Source organism: Mustelus asterias, chromosome 2 (assembly GCF_964213995.1).
Source record: "Mustelus asterias chromosome 2, sMusAst1.hap1.1, whole genome shotgun sequence".
Classification (NCBI taxonomy): domain Eukaryota; kingdom Metazoa; phylum Chordata; class Chondrichthyes; order Carcharhiniformes; family Triakidae; genus Mustelus; species Mustelus asterias.
In genome coordinates this window covers 40396853-40419092 of record NC_135802.1, presented here as the reverse complement: position 1 = coordinate 40419092, position 22240 = coordinate 40396853, and the positions used below count along the sequence as shown (strand labels likewise).

General features: G+C 41.9%; 1 protein-coding gene across 1 annotated transcript; it reads left to right on the top strand.

Moving 5' to 3' along the window:
• Nucleotides 1-7378: 7378 nt before the first annotated feature.
• Nucleotides 7379-21782, top strand: LOC144480646 (phthioceranic/hydroxyphthioceranic acid synthase-like). The gene is made up of 6 exons (XM_078200246.1): nucleotides 7379-7454; nucleotides 11157-11310; nucleotides 12149-12309; nucleotides 12644-12847; nucleotides 14741-14922; nucleotides 15041-21782. Exons 1-6 carry the CDS (start codon nucleotides 7397-7399, stop codon nucleotides 20540-20542), a joined length of 6261 nt encoding a protein of 2086 aa, XP_078056372.1. The 5' UTR covers nucleotides 7379-7396; the 3' UTR covers nucleotides 20543-21782.
• Nucleotides 21783-22240: the final 458 nt, after the last annotated feature.

Genomic DNA, 22240 nt, shown 5'->3' with positions numbered 1-22240 from the left:
TGCATTTATCAGGATTGAACTCCATCTGCCATTTTTTTGCCCAAATTTCCAGCCTATCTATATCCTTCTGTAGCCTCTGACAATGTTCCTCACTATCTGCAAGTCCAGCCATTTTCGTGTCGTCCGCAAACTTACTGATCACCCCAGTTACACCTTCTTCCAGATCGTTTACATAAATCACAAACAGCAGAGGTCCCAATACAGAGCCCTGCGGAACACCACTAGTCACAGGCATCCAGCCGGAAAAAGACCCTTCCACTACCACCCTCTGTCTTCTGTGACCAAGCCAGTTCTCCACCCATCTAGCCACCTCCCCCTTTATCCCATGAGATCCAACCTTTTGCACCAACCTACCATGAGGGACTTTGTCAAACGCTTTACTAAAGTCCATAAAGACGACATCCACGGCCCTTCCCTCATCAACCATTCCAGTCACGTCTTCAAAAACCTCCACCAGGTTAGTGAGGCATGACCTCCCTCTCACAAAACCATGCTGACTATCGTTAATGAGTTTATTCCTTTCTAAATGCACATACATCCTATCTCTAAGAATCCTCTCCAACAACTTCCCTACCACGGACGTCAAGCTCACCGGCCTATAATTTCCCAGGTTATCCTTCCTACCCTTCTTAAATAACGGGACCACATTAGCTATCCTCCAATCCTCTGGGACCTCACCTGTGTCCAGTGACGAGACAAAGATTTACGTAAGAGGCCCAGCGATTTCATCTCTCGTCTCCCTGAGCAGCCTTTGATAGATTCCATCAGGCCCTGGGGATTTGTCAGTCTTTATATTCCCTAAAAAACCTAACACTTCCTCCCTTGTAATGGAGATTTTCTCTAACGGGTCAACACCCCTCTCCGAGACACTCCCAGTCAACACATCCCTCTCCTTTGTGAATACCGACGCAAAGTATTCATTTAGGATCTCCCCTACTTCTTTGGGCTCTAAGCATAATTCCCCACTTTTGTCCCTGAGAGGTCCGATTTTTTCCCTGACAACCCTTTTGTTCCTAACGTCTGCCAAGGACATTTCGTGACCCCTTTTTGGCCTTCTAATTCCTCGTTTGAGATCTTTCCTACTTTCTTTGTATTCCTCCAGAGCTCCCTCCGTTTTTAGCTGCCTGGTCCTAACGTACACCTCTCTTTTCTTCTTGACCAATCCCTCAATTTCCCTGGTTATCCACGGTTCTCGAATCCTACCCTTCCTATCCTTCTTTTTTACAGGCACATGCCTATCCTGCAGCCCTAACAACTGTTCCTTAAAAGACTCCCACATGCCAGATGTGGATTTACCCTCAAACAGCCTCTCCCAATCAAGAGCTGCCAATTTCTGCCTAATCCCACTAAAGTTAGCCTTCCCCCAATCCAACACCTTACCCTTGGGACACCACTCATCCTTTTCCATCACTATCCTAAAGCTAACAGAATTGTGGTCACTATTTGCCACATGTTCCCCTACCGAAACTTTGAAGACCTGACCGGGCTCATTCCCCAGTACTAGGTCCAGTATAGCCCACTCTCTAGTTGGGCTATCTACATATTGTTCCAAAGAACCTTCCTGTACGCATTTTACAAATTCCTCCCCATTCAGACTCCCAGCCCTACATGATTTCCAGTCTACACCAGGGAAATTGGAGTCTCCCACTACAACAACCCTTAGTGGGGGCTTCTTCATGCAGAGACTGGTGGGAGTGTGGAATGAGCTACCAGTTAAAGTGGTAAATGTGGGGTCATTTTTAACATTTAAGAAAAACTTGGACGGGTTCATGGATGAGAGGGGTGTGGAGGGATATGATCCAAGTGCAGGTCAGTGGGACTAGGCAAAAAATGGTTCAGCACAGACAAGAAGGGCCAAAAGGCCTGTTTCTGAGCTGTAATTTTCTATGGTTCTGTGGATGCAGTGTCAGTTGGCTGCTGTTACAGCTTCCATTGCAGCACAATCAGCATCCATCCAATCAATGTCTGAATGCTGCAATGGAAAGAAACTCAAATGACTGACATGAAGGCTGTGGATTAGAGCGTGCAAAGGGGCTTGCAGAGAGTAATCAGTGTAATCCAGCAACATGTCCTCAAACAGATTTATAGGATGTATCAGCATTTATTCCCTCATCCCTTGCAGTTCACCAACCAGCTCAAACTACTGCTGTTCCTGTTGAGTTGGCGCAGTCTGCAGTTGCAGCCTTCTCGGTTCAGAGCGGCTTGAAATTATTCTCCAGCCTTCCACCAACTATATTGTAACCACTGATACACTGATACTGGTACAGGAGCACCAGGAGAAAGGCACACAGGAAAAAGGGACTAAGGCAATGTGCAATGGTGATCAGTTGATTTTTGTATGAAATATTGCATGATTTCATTTATAAATCTGGTTTGGTAGAATACATTGGTCAGCGACAGGGAAGGTAGGGTGCGGGACTGTTAGTTTACTGGTATCGCACTTGGATGAGTTCTTCAGGGACAATCTGTGCAGAAAAGAGCTGTCTGGATTCACCCCTTCTCTCCTGTTCCTTCTCTTTCTCTTCTATCCTCTTCTTCATGCTCCTACTCCTCAATTGCTCACTATTTCTGGTGTCAAGGGCTGTCCCCTCATGATGATGATTTAGCAGACCACTGCTAGCCTTGACATGTGCTCTGCCGAATACTGTAGCGCTACTCCAGAGCAGTTCCGGCAGTGGAAGCATTGTTTCAGCATAACATTGGTTGACTCTATTACATTTTGTCCCATAGTGTGGCTTTTATGGTATGTGTGTAGGACATTTGTGCATGAATTCTGTACCTGAACCATCAGTCATGTCATTAGCAGGCAGCCATTTTTGCCGAGTAGCCACTCTTAAGTTTGCTGGGCTGGCTCAGATGCAGCAGGCACTGTGGATAGCCACAGAGTGATGGTATCTCGACTGCCATCAGGATACTGGACGCTGACCTACATTCCCTGCCCATGGTCACACACCAGCTGGACATTGAGGGGGTGCAATCCACTTCAGTTCTATTAGGGGCAGAGTTGACATGTTGTGCCCACAAAGGAATTTTGGCAAAACAGAATAAAGTGTAGTTAGCGCTCAATGTATCAACTTGAATTATGCAAACAATGGATGTGAAACTGCAAGATGTTGCAAATATCTCCAGCTGCAACCTGGAAGGAGCTAGACACATAGACGTTCATTGCCACAACCACTTCCCCAGCCACTGGCAATGCAGGCTTTGTCTTGCTCTGAAGTTGTTGTTATAGTAGATTTCAGTGAGGATTTCTTACTAAAGTGCAAATGTTTAGCATATTGTTCCTTGCTGAGGATCACGTAGGAGAATTGTTCCCTTAATGCTCTGGGCGTAAACATTCTCCTGCTGAGAACTCTTTTCCCCCTCCCTCCTCCTCCTTCCAGCAACGTATTTCACTCTGCTACTTCTCCCTGTTATGTTGTATTTCAAGGGAATGGCTACTAGTACACCTATGTCTAGGAGAAACTGATATGTGCAGAAGCCTTAAGGTCAGCAAAAGCTCCTTCAGCACCTACCATACCATTCCCTGTGGATCTTTGCAACCTAAAAGAACTACTCCAAGCACCAAATACTTGTAAAATTTTAGCAAGAGCCAGAATAAATCAGCCAGCAACTAAGTATAAATGGTTGATATCCTTTTAAATAGTGCTGGCAGTGGAGTGGGTAGGGAGAGGGGAGGGTGTGGGGTGAGGGGGGGTGGTCCTGGTTAAAATGCACGTTCAGCTGTGTGACGTTAATAGAGAGCTGTTGAGTTTCAAAATGGCACTGGTATCAAATTAACATTGCCTGTTGATTAGCATCATAATTTGCCTGCTCTGCAAAATAGCAGACAAATTTTGATGTATGTTCACTTCAAGCAGGATAACACCTTATTGAGATAAAAGCAAAATACTGCAGATGCTGGAATCTGAAACAAAAACAGAAAATGCCAGAAAATCTCAACAGGTCAAACAGCATCTGTGGGGAGAGAACATGGCCGGGATGAAGGGTCATCTTGACTAGAAACGTTGACTCTATTCTCCCTCCACAGATGCTGTCAGACCTCCGAGATTTTCCAGCATTTTCTGTTTTTATAACACCTCATTAGTTCGATGGTCTGGCGTGATTCGTTAGACAAGTTGTCAGCTCATGCCAGAGTCACCAGTTTGGAGCTCCAAGGGCAATTGTAGCATCCAGAAAATGTATGCCAATGAGATCAATTCCTTCACCTAAATGTTTTGTTTCTTTTTGACAAGCGAAATAAAATGCACCCTTGAGTCACTGACAAAATTTGACTTCAAAATTATCAGCAAAATATCTATTTTTTCCAAGAGAAATACCTAAGTATTTTTAATTAAAAATATCCAAATAATAGATGTTCAAATTTGTGTGGAGAAGAAATTGTACTAAATTTGATTCAGATAATAAAATTGAGAATCCGTTTAGCACTTGTCATTTATGTTGTTTTTCAGATACTTTTTCCCTCAGGCTGATGTCTCGCACAGTGTTAACAATTACATGGGTCACAATTTTAAAACTAATATGGCAGGACTTTCAATAACAACCAAACAAACCAGGATCTTCAACTGAAGTAATTGAAAAATAGGGTCACAGAATTTCTGTCTCATCTTGAAGGAAAAGTAGATTGTGATCTTTGACAAAACTAGGCAGTTTGTACTGTGCAAGCTCTCTATGGCTCTTGTGATTTTAATTGTGGTCTAACCAATGACCACCTAAGAAATGGTAAGCAAAGTTATCCTAATGTAAACAGGGATAGCAACTGAGGTGATAGAGAGAAATAAAATTTTCAGTAGACAGTTTGGAGAATTTGCTTGATCAGTATGTTTCTGAAGCAACAAGGAAAGAGGCTTTGCTGTATCTGGTTTTGGGGAATGAGGGAGTCAAGTGGGCCATGTGGATCAACAGGGCAATATTTCGGGAATAGTGATCAAAGTAGGGTTTAGATTACCTATGAAAAAAGACAAAGAGCAATCCTGAATAACAATACTTATTGGAGGAAGGGCAATTGGAATGAATCATAGAATCATAGAAACCCTACAGTACAGAAAGAGGCCATTCGGCCCATCGAGTCTGCACCAACCACAATCCCACCCAGGCCCTACCCCCATATCCCTACATATTTTACCCGCTAATCCCTCTAATCTACGCATCCCAGGACACTAAGGGGCAATTTTAGCATGGCCAATCAACCTAACCAGCACATCTTTGGACTGTGGGAGAAAATGGTTTGAGAATAGACCTGTCCCTGGTAAATTAGAATAAAAGATTGGCAGGCAAAACTGTAATGGAACAATAGGTTGCTCTTAAAGAGGAGACGGTACAGAGACTGTCTAAATATATTCCCGCAAAAGAAAAAAGTGAGACAACCAAAGCCAGAGCTCCCTGGATGATGAAAGAGATAGAGAATAAAATGAAGCAGAAAAATGGTACATATGACAGATGTGAGCTTGATAATACCATTGAGAACCAGGGTGACTATAGAATGTTCAGAGAGGAAATGAATAAGAAAATAAGAGAGACAAAGAGGGAGTATGAGATAAGACTAGCAACCAACATAAAAGGGAATCCAAAAGTCCTCCATTCCCATAAAAATGGTAAAAGGGTAGTAAGAGGAGGGGTTGGACTCTTTAATAACTAAAAAGGAGATCCAAGCTTGGAGGCAGAGGGTATGGGTGAGGTACTAATTGAGTACTTTGCATTTTCCTTTACCAAAGAAAACATTGCTGCCAAAGCCAAAATTAAGGAGGAGGTAATTGATGGGCTAAGAATTGATAAATGATAAAGGTATAAATAGATGTAAATAAAGATAAAAAAATAAAAATTATAAGGCTGTTTGCTAATCCAAGGACTAAGTGCAAAAATTGGAGGCACTGACCATAAACTTCCAATCCTTCTCAGATACATGGATGGTGCCAGAGGATTGGAGAATTACACATGCCACACCCTTGTTTAAAAAAGGTTGTAAGAATAAACCAGCAACTAAAAATTTACAGGTTACTTCAACTTTGGTAGTGGAGAAGCTTATAGAAATGATAGTCTGCGACAAAATTAACAGTCATCTGATAAATTAAGCAGATCATGTTTAACTCACCTGATTCTGTTTTGGATGAGGTAACAGAGGATTGATGAGGGTAGTGAAGTTGGTGTGATGTATATGGCCTTCCAAAGGATATTAATAAAGCACCATATAATAGGCTTGCAGGCAAAATTGAGGCTTATGGAATAAACGTGATGGCATGGATGTGAGACTGATTGAGTAACAAGATTCAGAGAGTTGTGGTATACAGTTGTTTCCAGAATGGTGTTCCCCAGGAGTTAGTAAAAACAACACTACTTTTCTTGATATATATTGATGACTTAGGCATGGAATTGAAAGGGCACAATTTTAAGATTTGCAAAAGACACATAACTTGGAGGTAATGTGAACTTTGAGGAGGGTGTTGTTGTACCTTTGTAAATAAATGATTCATTGCACTTCATTGAGATCTGCTGGGTTCTTCTTGCTGCTGCTTAAACAACCCGCCAACCACCCTTCCTCTTTTTAAAGGGCTGAAGTAGGCTTTGTCCATCCCCCTGAATCATGCCTGCATGTGGAGGCATTGTTTCTTGCAAGCCACGTGTGAGAAGTCTCCCTCCACTCTGTTCCTTTTCCCTCCACTGCCTTTCTGAGCCTATAGAAAGACCTTTGTCTTGTCAGGACAGATTATCAGGGTTCTCCTTCAGTTGTTTGGTTGAGTTGATCTTCAGCTCCCCCCACCTGATGACCCTTCTCCCAACCAGCATTTCTCGAGCTGGACATCGAGAATGTGGTCTCAATGCTGTGCATTCACATTAGGATGGTGTGCGCGAGATTTCAGACCATATCCAACACCTTCTACCCTCCTCCTGTATCCCACACTTTCCCACCCATCAACATCGCTGCCCCCACACCTCCACCCAAGTGTTACTTTCATCCTCCCATCTGTCATTTTGGACACACCTCCATCACCCTGCAGCCCATCACCAGAACCCTTCAGCAGCCTCTGCTCCCTAATGAGGCCATGACTGTCCTGGTGCTCATGCTCACTCTTTTCCTGACCACCCCTAGGATCCAAGTACACCTCTGTGTTCCCCTCCAACCATCCTTTATCTGCTACAGGTGAATCCTTACCTTTCCCCTGCCCCCTCTATCAGATACTGTGACCTCCCACCATCAGTATCCTCGATTTGCCCCCAAAGATTCCTCCATCAACACACAGATCCCTCCATCTGAATCTTTCTCCCCCCCCGCTTCCCCGCCCCAACTGTCCTTTGCTAGGAGCCCCAGTGCTGCTCCTCTGGATATAAATCATGGCAGATTTCAGGGGAAAAATTACTGCATTCTCTTTTTTTCCCCAACAGACACAGACAGTGAAAAATGGAAAATAAAGGTGAAGAAATAGCAATTGTTGGAATAGGATGCAATTTTCCTGGAGGTAGGTAAATGAAAATTAGAATTATAAATGGTCATTAACAATTATGTTGCAGATGAATTAGGACAGATTTTCCAATAATAGAAAGAAATAGAAAGTTTATTTATTAGTCACAAGTAGGCTTGCATTAACACTGCAATGAAGTTACTGTGAAGATCCCCTAGTTGCCACACTCCAGCGCCTTTCGGGTACATTGAGGGAGAATTTAGCATGGCCGATGCACCTAACCAGCACGTCTTTCGGGCTGTGGGAGGAAACCGGAGCACCCGGAGGAAACCCACGCAGACACGGGGAAAACATGCAGACTCTGCACAGACAGTGACCCAAGCCGGGAATCAAACCCGGGTCCCTGGCGCTGTGAGGCAGCAGTGCTAACCATTGTGCCACCGTGCCGCCCATATACTTGAATAATACTTGAGTATTAAAGGTTGCCTGCACACAGGTAGATTAATCACACGCCCATCATGGGACCAATTCATTTTCTGTCCATTTAATTTAATAAGAATGCAGCTTCCCCCTACCCAGTCGCTATCTGTGTGTGATCCCTACTGATCTTATATGCCCATGTATCATATAAATCAGCAAATTTTAATTTTAGCTTTCAATTTGCATGTTCAAAATTCAGTTTCAACTGGGGAGAACAGTGAAGGTGCTAGAGTGGGCAGTGTTTGTTTTGTTTCAGTGAATCAAGTAAGATCAATTGGAGCCTCCTTACTGCCCTGGTGACTGTAAATGAAAGAATAGTTTATCTCATACTGATTTCAGACACTGGTCACTGTGATGCAGGCTGTTGTATCAGCTCTCAGGATCTGACAGCTGCCATTAGACCAGCCAATTCACTGATAGTTGGGAAAATCCAAGACCCAGTACAATGGCACCAGCCACTGACCTTCTTGAAACTGCCATCTCCCAGGACAATGATACTAATCCTTACGGTGAGATTCTTTGTTCTTTTCTGTGTTGCCCCACTGCAAATGAGAACAGAGAATTTGTCATTGCAGCCAAAACTCAAGAGAGAAGGTGGTGGTGAGCTGCCTTCTTGAACTGCTGTGGAGATGCCGGCGTTGGACTGGGGTAAACACAGTAAGAGTTTTAACAACACCAGGTTAAAGTCCAAGTTCCGCACACATGAGGACGGCCTAAACCGGGATCTTGGGTTCATGTCACACTATCGGTAACCCCCACAGCTTGCCTCCTGGACTTGCAGAATCTCACTGGCTGTCCTGTCTGGAGACAATACACATTTCTTTAACCTGTGCCTAATGCTCCCTCCACTCATATTGTCTGTATCTTTAAGACCTGATTAGCTGTAAAGATTCGCATTCTAATCAGTATTCTGTAACTTGATTTTGTGTCTCTGTATGCCCTGTTTGAGAGCAGATATCCACTCCATCTGACGAAGGAGCAGCGCTCCGAAAGCTAATGGCATTTGCTACCAAATAAACCTGTTGGACTTTAACCTGGTGTTGTTAAAACTCTTACTGTTCTTGAACTGCTGCAGTCCTTGAGGTGTAGGTACACCCACAGTGCGGTTAAGTAGGGAGTTCCAGAATGTTCTGACAAAGAGTCAAAGGACTCAGACGTTAACCCCATCTCTCTCCTTATAGATGCTGGCAGAACTGCACTGTACCAGGCAGAAAGATCTCTGATAGGCTCGCTCTACTCTGGAATATGTTTGCTATGTATAGGGCAGTAGGGTAAATGCCAGCTTCCTCAGCTTGGACCAGGAAAAAGCCTTTGAGAGAATATTGCACACCCACATGATGGATGTGCGCTCCAAAATGGAGTTTGGGGAGGGAGTCTGCAATTGGATCCGACAACTCTACATAAACATCGGAGCACAGTTCTAATCAATTGGTGGGAATGGGAAAGCTTTCTGATCAAATCTGCAATCTGGCATGGTTGTTCTCTCTTCTGTCCTGTTCATGTGCTGTATAGCACCTTTCACCCAATTCAGTGGGAAAGTTTCGGGTTTAAGAGGGATGATGATTCCAGGCAGCACAGGCATGTAGGTCAGAGCCTCCCTGTATGTAAACCATGTCATCGTCTTTTGCTTGGATCCGCTGTTGGTTTGCAGACGGATGAACATCTACAACAAGTTCAAACTAGCCTTTGGAGCCAAGATAAATCATGGCAAGGGTGAGGCAATGTTCGTTGAGAACTGGGCCAACTGTCCCTTTCACCATCAGACCAGACTCCCTGAAGATGCTGGGGATATGCTCAGAGAGTCCGGGGTATGCACCAAAAACCGAGAGAAGTATATGGCTAAGGTGAGGCAGAAACTCAGCACATGAGAATAATGCTTTCTCTCCACTGTGGGTAAAAGTCTGGTCATCAGGTGTGAGGTGCTCTTGGTGTAGGTCCATATCCCAATCATATGCAGTAGCAGTCACCTGAGCCATACTTTATCTGGAGATTAAAGATAGAGTGTGTCCACAGGGGCACCATATACAAAGATCTGGATAGAGAGGGGAAAATTGTGCTCGGCATTACCCGCATCATGATGACCACCTTTGTGTGCGGCTGCATCAAGTTGTGCGTGGACCCTCAGTATATAAACACCAAGTGTCACTATGTGCTGAGGTTCTACCTGCCCTGGTGTTGTGAAGGATGGGTCTGGCCACACTGCCGTGGAACACTCCAAGTACATGGACTGTGTCATGTCACCTCATGGAAAGATTTGTGCGAAAAACAGTTATGACCACAAGTCCATCAGGTAGTGTCCTTCCCGTAACATCCTTGTGGTCCTGCAGGGAAAGGAGATGGTGCACCCTGTCGGATGGTTTCCTGAGCGGATTGTCAAAGTCATTTGGCAGAATACCTCATCACCAGAATTTCCAAACAAGCACCAAGATATAACTTGACTGGTGATGAGAAGTGCACTCCGCATCAAATCCTTCATGTGTGTCTGAAGTCTCTGCACCACCGCATACTGTCCTTGAAGCGGCTGTGACGGGGAAGAGACTGTTGCACACCTCCTTCAGCAATGTGCCATTGCAAAAAAGGTCTGGAAAGGGATGCAGTTGTTTTTGTCAAGGTTCACCCTGTGCAGTTCCCTGGCACAGGACTCTGTGCTCTACGAGATGTTCCCAGCAACACATACTGAGATAAATATCAGTTGCTGCTGGAGGATTATCAGCTCAGTGAAACACACTTTTTGGTCTGCCCAAAACATATTGGCTTTCCAGTGTAAAGAGTTGCCCACAATTGAATGTTGTAAACTGGCTCATTCTAAGAGCCAGGACTACATACTGAGGGACGCACTCAAGCTTGGGGCATGAACCACAAATGGCATAATGGGGAAAGGTAATCATTCAAGGCCTTTCAGCCATAGTGCATCGAGGGGCTGGAAACTGAATTGAACCCCTTGGGCTGTCTGCCAGACACTGAATGTATATAGTAAATATCACATGTGTCACAATTGTATTCAGGCACCTCATGCTGCAACATGCACTATGGAAAAAAATTGAATATTATTGCACTTTCTGGAATGACCATTTTGAAATGGTTTGGACTGTTCCTTTAGATGATTTATGAATAAAGCAGATTTTTTTTGTGGGGGGGAAGGATATGAGCATTGGCCAAGTGGACAGCAAGAACTGTCATAACCAATGGCGATGTCTTTCTTCAAACAATTTTACTGGCGCATTCAGAATGAATTTTAATACATTGATCCCTGTCTGAATTCTTGTGTTTTCTTTTCAGGGGAAGGCATCGATAACTTCTGGAATGTTCTTCTTGAAGGAAGAAACTGTGTAGTAGATATTCCACCAGATCGATTCGATTATAAACTCTGGCATGACACAGATGACAACAAAGCTGGAAAAATGATCACAAAACGTGCATGTTTTATCGAAGGGTAATGCTGTATGAAATATTTTACAATAATAAGTTCAATGATCAGAGAATCTTAATGATTATAAATCAATAAGGAGTAATCAACCAATTGAAATGTTTTATTCTTAATCTTAAGATCTATTTGCACTCAGAGATAAATGCAGCAAAAATATCAAAGGATGTAAGCATAAATGATCATTAACTCAAACCTCGCTCTTGTTCCTGCATCTCTTTAAAATTGTGCCAATTGTGGGGGGAGGCAATGGTCTATTATTATTATCGCCAGGCTATTAATCCAGAAACTCAGCTAATGTTCTGGGGACCCGGGTTCGAATCCCGCTATGGCAGCTGGTGGAATTTGAATTCAATAAAAAATATTTGGAATTAAGAATCTACTGGTGACCATGAAACCATTGTCAATTGTTGGAAATACCCATCTGGTTCTCTAGTGTCCTTTAGGGAAGGAAATCTGCCATCCTTACCTGGCCTACATGTGACTCCAGAGCCACAGCAATGTGGTTGATCCTCAACTGCCTTCTGAAATGGCCACTCAGTTCAAGGGCAACTAAGGGTGGGCAATAAATGATGGCCAGTCAGCGATGCCCATGTCCCACAAATGAATAAAACAGAATAGTTTATGTTGCCTGTTGATCCTTACAAAATACACCTCTTCACATTTCTAATTTGTCTGCATAGGATGGGTTTTCTGGAGAGCTCAATTCACAATAAATAGCGCTTCTGCCATTTTTCCGGGTTTTCACATCTCTTCAGATGTTTAGTCGATGAGTGGGAGAACACTCTGCCCATTGTAAATTCACCTGCATATAGTTAATGTAAACTTTCCTTTTTTTATTTATCAGGTTTAATGAATTTGACCACAAGTTGTTTAGCATTAACCAAACAGAAGCCAGCAGTATGGATCCACAGCACAAGCTTCTGTTAGAGTGTACGTACAAAGCATTTGAAAATGCAGGGATGCCTGTGGAAGACATCAGTGGCAGCAGAACAGGAGTTTTCATTGGTGAGTTACATCTGTTACGTGGGAACAAACCATTCTGCCCATCAAACTTGTTCTGCCATTCAACTGGATAATAGCTGATACGTATCTCAAATCCATTTATCCATCTTTCATAACTTTTGATGCCCTTACCAGACAAATATCTAACTCTAGAAAATTTCAGTTCACGCAACACCTGCACAGCTTGTTGGAGGAGGGCACTTCCACTAATTTTTGGACATTCATGTGCACATTTCAGTTAATACTAGTCCACAGATACAAAAGGAATCAAAAAGATTGTGTGAGGACAGATATACTCCTCAGCAATAAATGACACTATTCTTGGCTTTTTTTTTAGGACTCATGAATCGTGACTATGAAGGAATTCTAAATAGTGACGCCGACAAAATCACCCATTACAATGGAACAGGGACATCAATGAGCATCGCTGCAAATAGAATTTCTTTCACTTTCAACCTTACAGGACCATCATTAGCTATCGACACAGCATGCTCATCATCCCTTGTCGCTCTACACTATGCTTCTCAGGCCATCAAGCAAGGTACAGGAAATTATTTTACTTTTTAATAAGCATGTAGAAACATAGAAAGTAGGAGCGTGAATAGGTTATTTGATCCCGAGAGCCTATTCTGTCATTCAGTAAGATCATATCTTATCTGAATGTGGCCTTAACTCCATTTTCCTGCCTGTTCCTCCACCCCCCATAACCTTTGATTCTCTCATAGACCAAAAATCTGTCTAACTCAGCCTTGAATATACTTCAAGACACAGCCTCTGCTGCTCTGTGAGGTAGAGAATTCCAAAGATTAACAACCCTCCGAGAATAAATTCCTCCTCATCCTCTTAAATGGGAGACCCTTTTTTTGGAATATATATACTGTGACTTGTTAAAAACACATTAAATAAAAGTGTTTGGCTGCTAAGCTTCATGTGAGCTTCAGGCTGAGTGGAGATTTTGGTAGAAGTATTCAAAATCACGAGAGTCGTAGAGAGGGTGGGTAGGCTGAAACTGTTCCCATAGGTGGAACAATCGAGAACCAGAGGGCTTAGACTTAGTTTATTGTTACAAGTCACAAGTAAGCTTAAATTAACGCTGCAATGAAGCTTCTGTGAAAATCCACCACATTCCACACTTCTTCAGGTACACTGAGGAAGAAATTAGCATGGCCAATGCACCTAACCAGCACGTCTTTTGGATTTTGGGAGGAAACCGGAGCACCCGGAGGAAACTCATGCAGACACGAGGAGAACGTGCAAACTCCACACGGACAGTGATCCAAGCCGAGAATTGAACCCGGGCCCCTGACGCTGTGAGGCAGTAGTGTTAACCACTGTGCCACCATGCCGCCTGCTTAGTGTCCAGGATATACTGCCTGAGTGTGGTGCAGGCAGGTTCATTAGAGGCATTCAAGAGAGAATTGGATGATTATTTTAAAAGAAACAATCTGCAGGGTTGGGGGGAGGGTGGGGAGGCAGGTGAATGGCACCAAATGAAATGGTCATTTTAAGAGCTGGTACAGACACGATGGGCTGAATGGCCCCCTTCTGTGCTGTAATAATTTTGTGATTCTGTGAAAATGTAGCACAACGTCGTAAACTTAAACACGGATCTGACAACAGTTGGTGATAATTATATTAGCATCTAGAAAATGCATCTTACTTATCCGCCTAATTCTGTGTCGAGGAAGGTTGGCATTGTTCACTAACTGCCAAACAAAAATATATGATTTGGAGATGAGGAGACAAAAATACATTAATGTATATTTTAGTTTTGTGCGAAGGTGATTTGGTCACATTTATTTGCCATACAAGTGGATTGGACCAGATTTCTGATTTTCTTCCTTTGACGGACAAATTGTCTTGAATATATAATTGTATCCTGCCTGTTGCAGAGTAATTTGATGTTCCCTCTAATGTGTAATTTGATCCAGCCATTATCAGACAGACAAGCAAGCCTCAGATCTGTTGTGGTTGTGCTGTATGGCTAAGGTCATGTGAAAGTAATGATTTGGTAGAATGTACAAATGGAGCTATATTTCGTTTTGTGAATTTCTATTATCTGGTGACTTACAATTGTAATTATAGCCACTCACTTTATGCTCTAATTAGTGGATTAGTTAATTGTTTGGAGTTCTGTTCTTTTTCCCTGAAGTGATAAAAGCTTCTCTAACTCCGAGTGAATTGACCAAGTTCAGGGCAGCAACATTTAGGCAGTTAAAAAGTGGGAACAATAAATGGTCTCTGGATCTCAGTAGTGCTGACGTAGCAGGAAGCTAGTGTAGATTTGTCAGTCGATAAAACAATATGTGTTTTATCTCTCTGAGATAATACAGAGATAATGAACTCGAGCTTCTGGGTGGCACAGTGGTTAACTCTTACCAAGCTCAGTTTTGCCCACAAAGACTTGGTTCAAACTCCCATTTTTATCTTTCAGGCGACTGTGAGATGGCTGTTTGTGGGGGAGTGAGCTGTATCATTGAACCAAGAACCAATGTAGCACTTAGCAAGGCAAAGATGATATCACCAGATGGAATGAGCAAGCCATTTTCCAGCAAAGCTAATGGGTACGGAAGAGGAGAAGGTTGTGGACTTCTTTTGTTGAAGAAGCTTACAAAGGTAATGCATAATTATCACACCTCTTTCTCTACATTTCGATCCAGCGTCGGCACTTAAATATTGACATGTATTCCAAAGTCTTGAATTAAATTGCCATATCCGTTAATCCTGTTAACAGGCACAGAAGGATCTTGATCATATTTGGGGAGTAATAGTCCGTAGTGCAGTCAATCAGGATGGTAGGACAGTCACACCCATCACCAGACCCTCAAAAGTGCAACAAGAAGAGCTATTGAGAAGTATTTACTCCAGAAATGTCGACCCATCAGAGATTCAGTACATGGAGGCTCATGGAACCGGAACACCAGCTGGTGATCCTACTGAAGCAGCCAGCATATCAAATATTCTTGGGCAAAACAGACATCCAAACTTACCTCCGCTTATCATGGGTTCTGTCAAAGGAAACATTGGTCATACAGAGTCAGCTGCAGGAGCAGCAGGTTTAATTAAAGTGCTCCTTATGATGTACCATGGAAAAATTGTGCCATCACTCCACTACTCTGAGGAGAATTCAAGCATCGATGCAAAAGCTTTGAATCTACATATTCCTACTCGTGTGGAAAAATGGGATGAAGGTTGGATGAAAGAGAAGATGACAGGGGTCAATTCATTTGGATTCGGGGGAACAAATGCTCATGTAGTAGTGAAGCAGTACAGGCAGGATTCTGTTCATAACTGTGTACAAAAACCGTTAGAAATATTTGTGCTTTCAGCTGCCTCCCAGAACTCAGTTAAGATGATGCTAAAAGATACAAGTCACCAAATAAGGGAAAGTGATGATACTGTGCTCCAGAACCTGGCATACACATCTGCTTGCAGAAGAAGCCACAAAAATAACAGATACAGAAAAGCATTTGTGGCATCTTCTCTCAGTCATCTACAACAGCAGCTTAAATCAGCCACAAATGCTGAGGTATCTCAGACAAAGACAGGGGCAAAGCTCGTATTTGTATTTTGTGGCAATGGTGTTTTATATCAAGGTATGTGCAAACAACTTCTACAAACAGAACCAAAGTTCAGGACACAAATTGAAGAGATAGAACAAGCATTCAAACCATACACAAACATCAAATTACTAGATTTAATTCAAGATGACTGTGCTGACTTCACAAAGCCAGACGTAGCGCAGCCAGTGCTATTCGCTATTCAGATGGCGATTGTGTCTCTTTTGAAGTTTTGGGGAGTTCAGCCAGATATTCTCATTGGTCATTCTGTTGGGGAAATTGCTGCAGCACATTGTGCTGGGATACTTTCATTACAAGATGCTGTAAAGGTTCTTTACCACCGAAGTGTATTACAGTCAACAGTAACAGGAGGAAGAATGTTGGTGGTTAGCAATTTACCTCTGTCAACAGTGTCAGACAAGCTTGATTCATATTCAGGGAGACTGTGCATTGCTGCTTTCAATAGTCCCTCATCATGTACAGTGTCAGGTGATTCCAAAGCAGTGGATAAACTGTACACAGAATTATCCAGTTCATTTGGTGGCAAAAATGTATTCCTTCACATTTTAGATGTTCCAGCAGCATATCATAGTCACTTAATGGAACCAATTTTAAAGCAGATGAAAGAGAACATAGGCAACTTAGAAAAACATGAAACAGAGAAAAAAGTAATTTCCACTGTTACTGGACAATTAGTTTCAAGGGATGACTGTGTCACTGGGGAATATTGGGCCAAAAATATTCGCAATCCGGTTGTTTTTGAACAAGCCATAAGAACTGCAGTTGCAGAGGTGAAAAGTGCTGTGTTTGTGGAAATAGGTCCAAAGAGGGCCTTACAAAGATACATCAAAGAAATTGTAGGGACCGATGCTCAGGTTTTCCCTGCAGTACATCCAGATAGAGATTATGAAACACTGATTTCAGTTTTATCGAAACTCTTTGAACTTGGGTTCAATCCTAACTGGCAAAATATGTATGTAGAACGTGAGACTGCTCCAACATTGTATCCTTGCTACAAATTTGATCGTACTAAGCTGCAGGTCAACTTTGAAAACTTTAGGCAAAGTACTGAAAATTTAGCAGCTGCCACACACCCTATCCACTGCAGTTCAAACAGAGATGGCAAGGAATACAACTACAGCCTAACACCAACAACACTGCCATATATATTGGAACACAAAAACAACAATGTGCCTATATTACCAGGCGCTATGCATGTGGAACTTGGCTTAGCATCTGTCCTGGCAAGTATTAAGCCAAAGATGCCACTCAGTTTGTGCCAAATCAGTATTACTTTTTTGAATCCCTGTATTGTGCAACCAAACTCAACTGAGCTCAAGGTACAACTTAGCAAGGAAGGTGAAGTGACCAAGTTTGTTGTTTTTGCATCTACTGCCACTTATGCAAAGGGAGAGGCTCGTAAAGAACCGGAATGCATTGTTGAAGAAAACTTTATCGCTCTTCCATATGTTTTGCAAAGGGCCAAAGAAAAGATAAATACAGAAGACGTCTATAACAAGCTCTCCTCTTTAGGTTTCCAATACAATTCAGTTTTCAGACAGCTTGGGGATGTGTTCTATGGGGCTGGATTAAAGGAAGCTATAACATGTATCAAGCTACCTGACGAGATTGTGCTGCAGATGCATGATTACCACTTCCACCCAGTCATTTTAGATTATTATCTGCAAATGGCAGCTGTCATAGCATTGAAACTTTCACATTTTAGTGCGGGCTTCCCAACATCCATAGGGAGTTTGATAGTATGCCGACCAATGCAACAGGAAATGATGATGTATCTGAGGACATGTAAAAATACTACAGAATTCTTTGAGGTCTCTGGGGGATTTACAGATACAAAGGGAGCCCTCATTGTAGAACTAAAAAATGTCAGAATTACATTTCTTAACCAACAAAATTCCGCAGAATCCAATGACCTTTTTTACCAGAATAGCTGGGAGGAAATTGTTCATCTTCCCAAAGGTAGAGATCATGCTTCTGGTCCCAGATCATTGGTCTTTGCAGATAACTATGGAATTGCTCGTGGCCTTCAAAGGTTCTTGCATAAGCAGTCCTCATATATTCCTTTCCAAGAACCTAAGACAGTGAGGGACACAGAAATTATGCAGATACTAAATCAACACAATATAAAAGATCTGAGTAGCTTTGATGAAGTGTTGTTCATGTGGGGGATGCAAAACCTAACTGACCAAAACAGCAAAGCAGTGGTGGAGCACATTAGCAGCTGCTGTGAGATTTACCGTCAAATCCTTCAACTAGTTCGAGGGAAAAAATCCTCAAAGTCTATCAGAACAATCACATTCAGGATATCAGAAAAAACAGTGGATCAAATCACTCCAGGCTTTGCCTTATGGGGTATGACCAGATCATGTGCCGCAGAACTTCTAGAGGTTACTTTTCACTTGATTGACATCAGCTCTGCCACTGATGCAGATATCATTGCATTAGCAAATGCAATTACCTTGCCTGATAATTACCCTGAAGCAATGATTAGGCTAGGAAAGGTGTATACATCCCACATCACACGAATGCCCAAGCAAATGTCTGATAATGTTGACAGCACGGTTCCTTACTCGGGTTTTGAAACTGTTGATTTCCAAACATTGGATCCCTATAAAGTTGTAAACTTCCATGCAACACCAGGACAAGGGAAAATGAATAAGCCAACAAAACAAACTGTGCACATTAAAATTGATAAAATTTGCATCCATTCATCCGATTACTTTCCAATCAGTGTATCATATATGAACTTTGGACGGACCATGTACTGGAACAAAACAATGGCAGATGGGCACAAACTACTTGCTCTAGACTTCAGTGGTATAGTCACAGCAGTCAACAGTGATGTAAAGACCTGTAAAATAGGAGATCATGTTGTCGCATGTTACCCAGTTGTAGCATCTTCCACAGTCACCCTTTCTGCATCTGTTTGTTTCAAAAGCAGTAAAATTCCAATATTGAAACAGACACCATGCGTATCATACTTCATACTTGCATGGGAAATACTACATAACATTTTGCCTAGAGCAAAATATCGCAAATGTTTGGTAATTGTTTCCATGGAGCCAGAATCATGTCTGACTAAAGTGTTGTCCATGGCAGCCAATGGATTGGGTTGGAAAGTTCAAATTGGACATAATGACCTTTCGACTGCTTTTATTCATTCTGATGCATTGCTTTTTCTGCCTCCTATTAAGACATCCTTAGTTGCGAAGTATGTTAACAGCTCTTCTGCTAAACATGTTGTTGTTCTCTTTGACAACAACCAGCTGTTCGATTCTTCTCAAAGCATTCCTGGTTTCGAAAAAGATAATGTTTATGTCCACGTTTTGCAGGTAGCTAACATATTTCAGAAGGGGTATCTTACAAAATCTGCACATGACATTTACAAGTGGATGAGATCAATGCACTTAAATAGAAAACAGTTTGATTTACCAAAAGTTAATTTTCAGCAAGTGATTTGTAATGTGGATGAATGCAGGGTCGAATCATACTTTACCTGCAGAGCTGTTCCAATTGTAGACCTGAAGGGCACACATGCACCAAATAGTAGGATGTCAGAGATACAAGTGTATCACAGCCAAAAGCAACTTTTTAAAAGTGATGCTGCATATATAGTAACAGGGGGACTTACAGGACTTGGTTTGCAGACAGTACATTTCATTGCCAAACATGGTGGTGGATACATCATTGTTCTGTCAAGAAGCGTTCCATCTAATGAGAAGCAGGAAGAATTTAAAAATCTCTGGAATCAGTTTGGGACTAGTGTAGCTAGCATAACTTGTGACATTTCAGTGCTGTCAGATGTTGAGAAAGCAATCAATGCCTTTCACTGCACTTTTCCAAAGATTGCAATTAAAGGAGTTTTTCACAGTGCAGTTGTGTTACATGATGGCCTGCTTCAAACTCTAAACCAATCATTGTTTGAAAAAGTTCTGAATCCCAAAATTGCAGGTGTCCTGAATCTCCACAACACAACACAATCCTTCCAGTTGGACTACTTTGTATGTTACTCCTCAATTGCATCATTCAGTGGAAACTCTGCTCAGGCAAACTATTCTGCAGCAAACTCGTTTCTTGACTTCTTTATCCACTATAGGAGAAACAAAGGGCTTGTAGGGCAATCTTTAAACTGGGGTGCTTTAAACCTTGGCCTGTTACTCAATAAGGATAGCACGCAAAGATTTCTGGAATCAAAAGGGATAATGATTTTGGAACCTTCAGAAATTTCTGAATGTCTTGAACGTTGTTTGATATTGAACAATCCACAACAAGCTGTATGTAAATTTAATTTCTCAAATTTATATCAGAATGTTGTCTCTCAAAATGAATTCTTCAAAGCACGATTCTTTTCACTCGTACAGGATGAGGTCAGTAAAATACAGCTCACCGAAGGGCAGGTTTTATCTGGTAATTCAACAATGACACCAGAACAGTATGTCATTGCATTGTTGTCTGAAGTCAGCAATACTGACCCTGCAGATTTTACAGAAGAATCATACCTTGCCAGCTTTGGCCTTGATTCCATGCTAAGTATGACAGTGCAGAATCGTATTTATCAGGAAAAAAACATCAACTTGCCACTGGTAACATTCCTTGATCCAAAGACAACAATACACACTGTAGTGTCACTGCTTGAAGAGAACACTGCTATCTAACCGCACTTCGGAAAAACAACTCTGCCACTGAACAAATCTGTGGGAGAAACACTTCATGAACAAACCCAGTTGTAAAATAATTACTATCAGTTGCACTGACAAAGGAGAAAGTACTTTTTTCATGTCTGGAAAATAGTAATGCTTCTCCAGCAATTTCACTCAGAATTGTTACTCCAAGTTACCCCAACGTCTAGATTCTGAATGCTATGCCACTCAAATAATAATCTGGATATTACTTCATGGTTAAATATAGATACTTTAACATAGGCATTTGCAGAAGTTTGCCAAGGTGGCATGTTCATGGAAACCTCAAATTCTGAGAGTCAGTAAGGACTTCCTGAGTTATTGCTGAATAAGAACATAAGAACATAAGAAATAGGAGCAGGAGTAGGCCATCTAGCCCCTCGAGCCTGCCCCGCCATTCAATAAGATCATGGCTGATCTGATAGTGGTTTAGTTCCACTTACCCGCCCGCTCCCCATAACCCTTAATTCCCTTATTGATCAGAAATCTATCTACCTGTGACTTAAACATATTTAACGGGGTAGCCTCCACTGCTTCAATGGGCAGAGAATTCCAGAGATTCACTACCCTCTGAAAGAAGAAGTTCCTCCTCAACTCTGTTCTAAACTGACTCCCCTTTATTTTGAGGCTGTGTCCTCTAGTTCTTGTTTCCTTTCTAAGTGGAAAGAATCTCTCTGCCTCTACCCTGTCTAGCCCCTTCATTATCTTATATGTCTCTATAAGATCTCCCCTCAGCCTTCTAAACTCCAACGAGTACAGGCCCAATCTACTCAATAGGCAGTGATTAATTGGTGATGTGGTAGACCAGCTATATTCTTTCTTAGTGAGCATGTTACTTTTATTGTTTTCTTTTTACATCAGAGGAATTTTAAAGTAATGCAAAAACAAATGGAATTCTGTAAGAATTTTTGTACATTTAATTTGCAAAAGAATGCTTGCAACTCATGAAAATTGTACAGTAAATTTTTTCGCATGTGATGCCTGTGAATATGTATGACTGCATGGAATTAGGATGCAAGTAGTGCAAAATATGTTTTTAATACCATTAACCACTTTAGAATACTTCCACTAAATGTCAAGATTTAGTTTGATTGTTGCTCTGGGATTCTAGCTGAACATATTATAATTTCCTTAATTGAAATACTAAGTTGAACTGTTTTATATTTGTGTGAATGTTCTTATCAAACTGCAGTGTAATAAAACTTTTGATTATTGGAAATACAACTAAACTCTAATCCGTTTGTATGATTATTCAGTTTAAGCCAGAAATGGGTGCATTGGAGATCGGTTCGAGTTGGGAAATAGATTTTCACACCCAAATCCATCTGTTTTCTCAGTTAAAATGGGTCTCTGAGCAATAATGCAAACATGCACATCCATCAGGGCTGGTGGAAGAAGCTTCCCATCAAAGCAGACAGCTGATTAATTTACTATATGTTAATAATGTAGAAGTGCCATTTTGACCCCTTCCAAATCTTCTTCCAAAATTAATACCATGCCAATGACAACAGAAAACAATCTCTAGCACCCAAGAATCCAAGGTATTTAATAGCACAGATGAATAAACTTGTCACATTGAGATAGCTCTTCAGAAGCACCTAAATAACAGTACACTATGCTTAATGTAAGTAGCACATGAGAATATGCATATCAGGATGATATCAGGTAGAAACA

Excerpts from the sequence above, each read along its gene's own strand:
- LOC144480646 (XM_078200246.1), top strand. The coding sequence starts at position 7,397 with ATGGAAAATAAAGGTGAAGAAATAGCAATTGTTGGAATAGGATGCAAT. Across the intron at positions 11,311-12,148 it reads CGTGCATGTTTTATCGAAGG|GTTTAATGAATTTGACCACA; the intron begins GTAATGCTGTAT and ends TTTATTTATCAG. Across the intron at positions 12,310-12,643 it reads CAGAACAGGAGTTTTCATTG|GACTCATGAATCGTGACTAT; the intron begins GTGAGTTACATC and ends CTTTTTTTTTAG.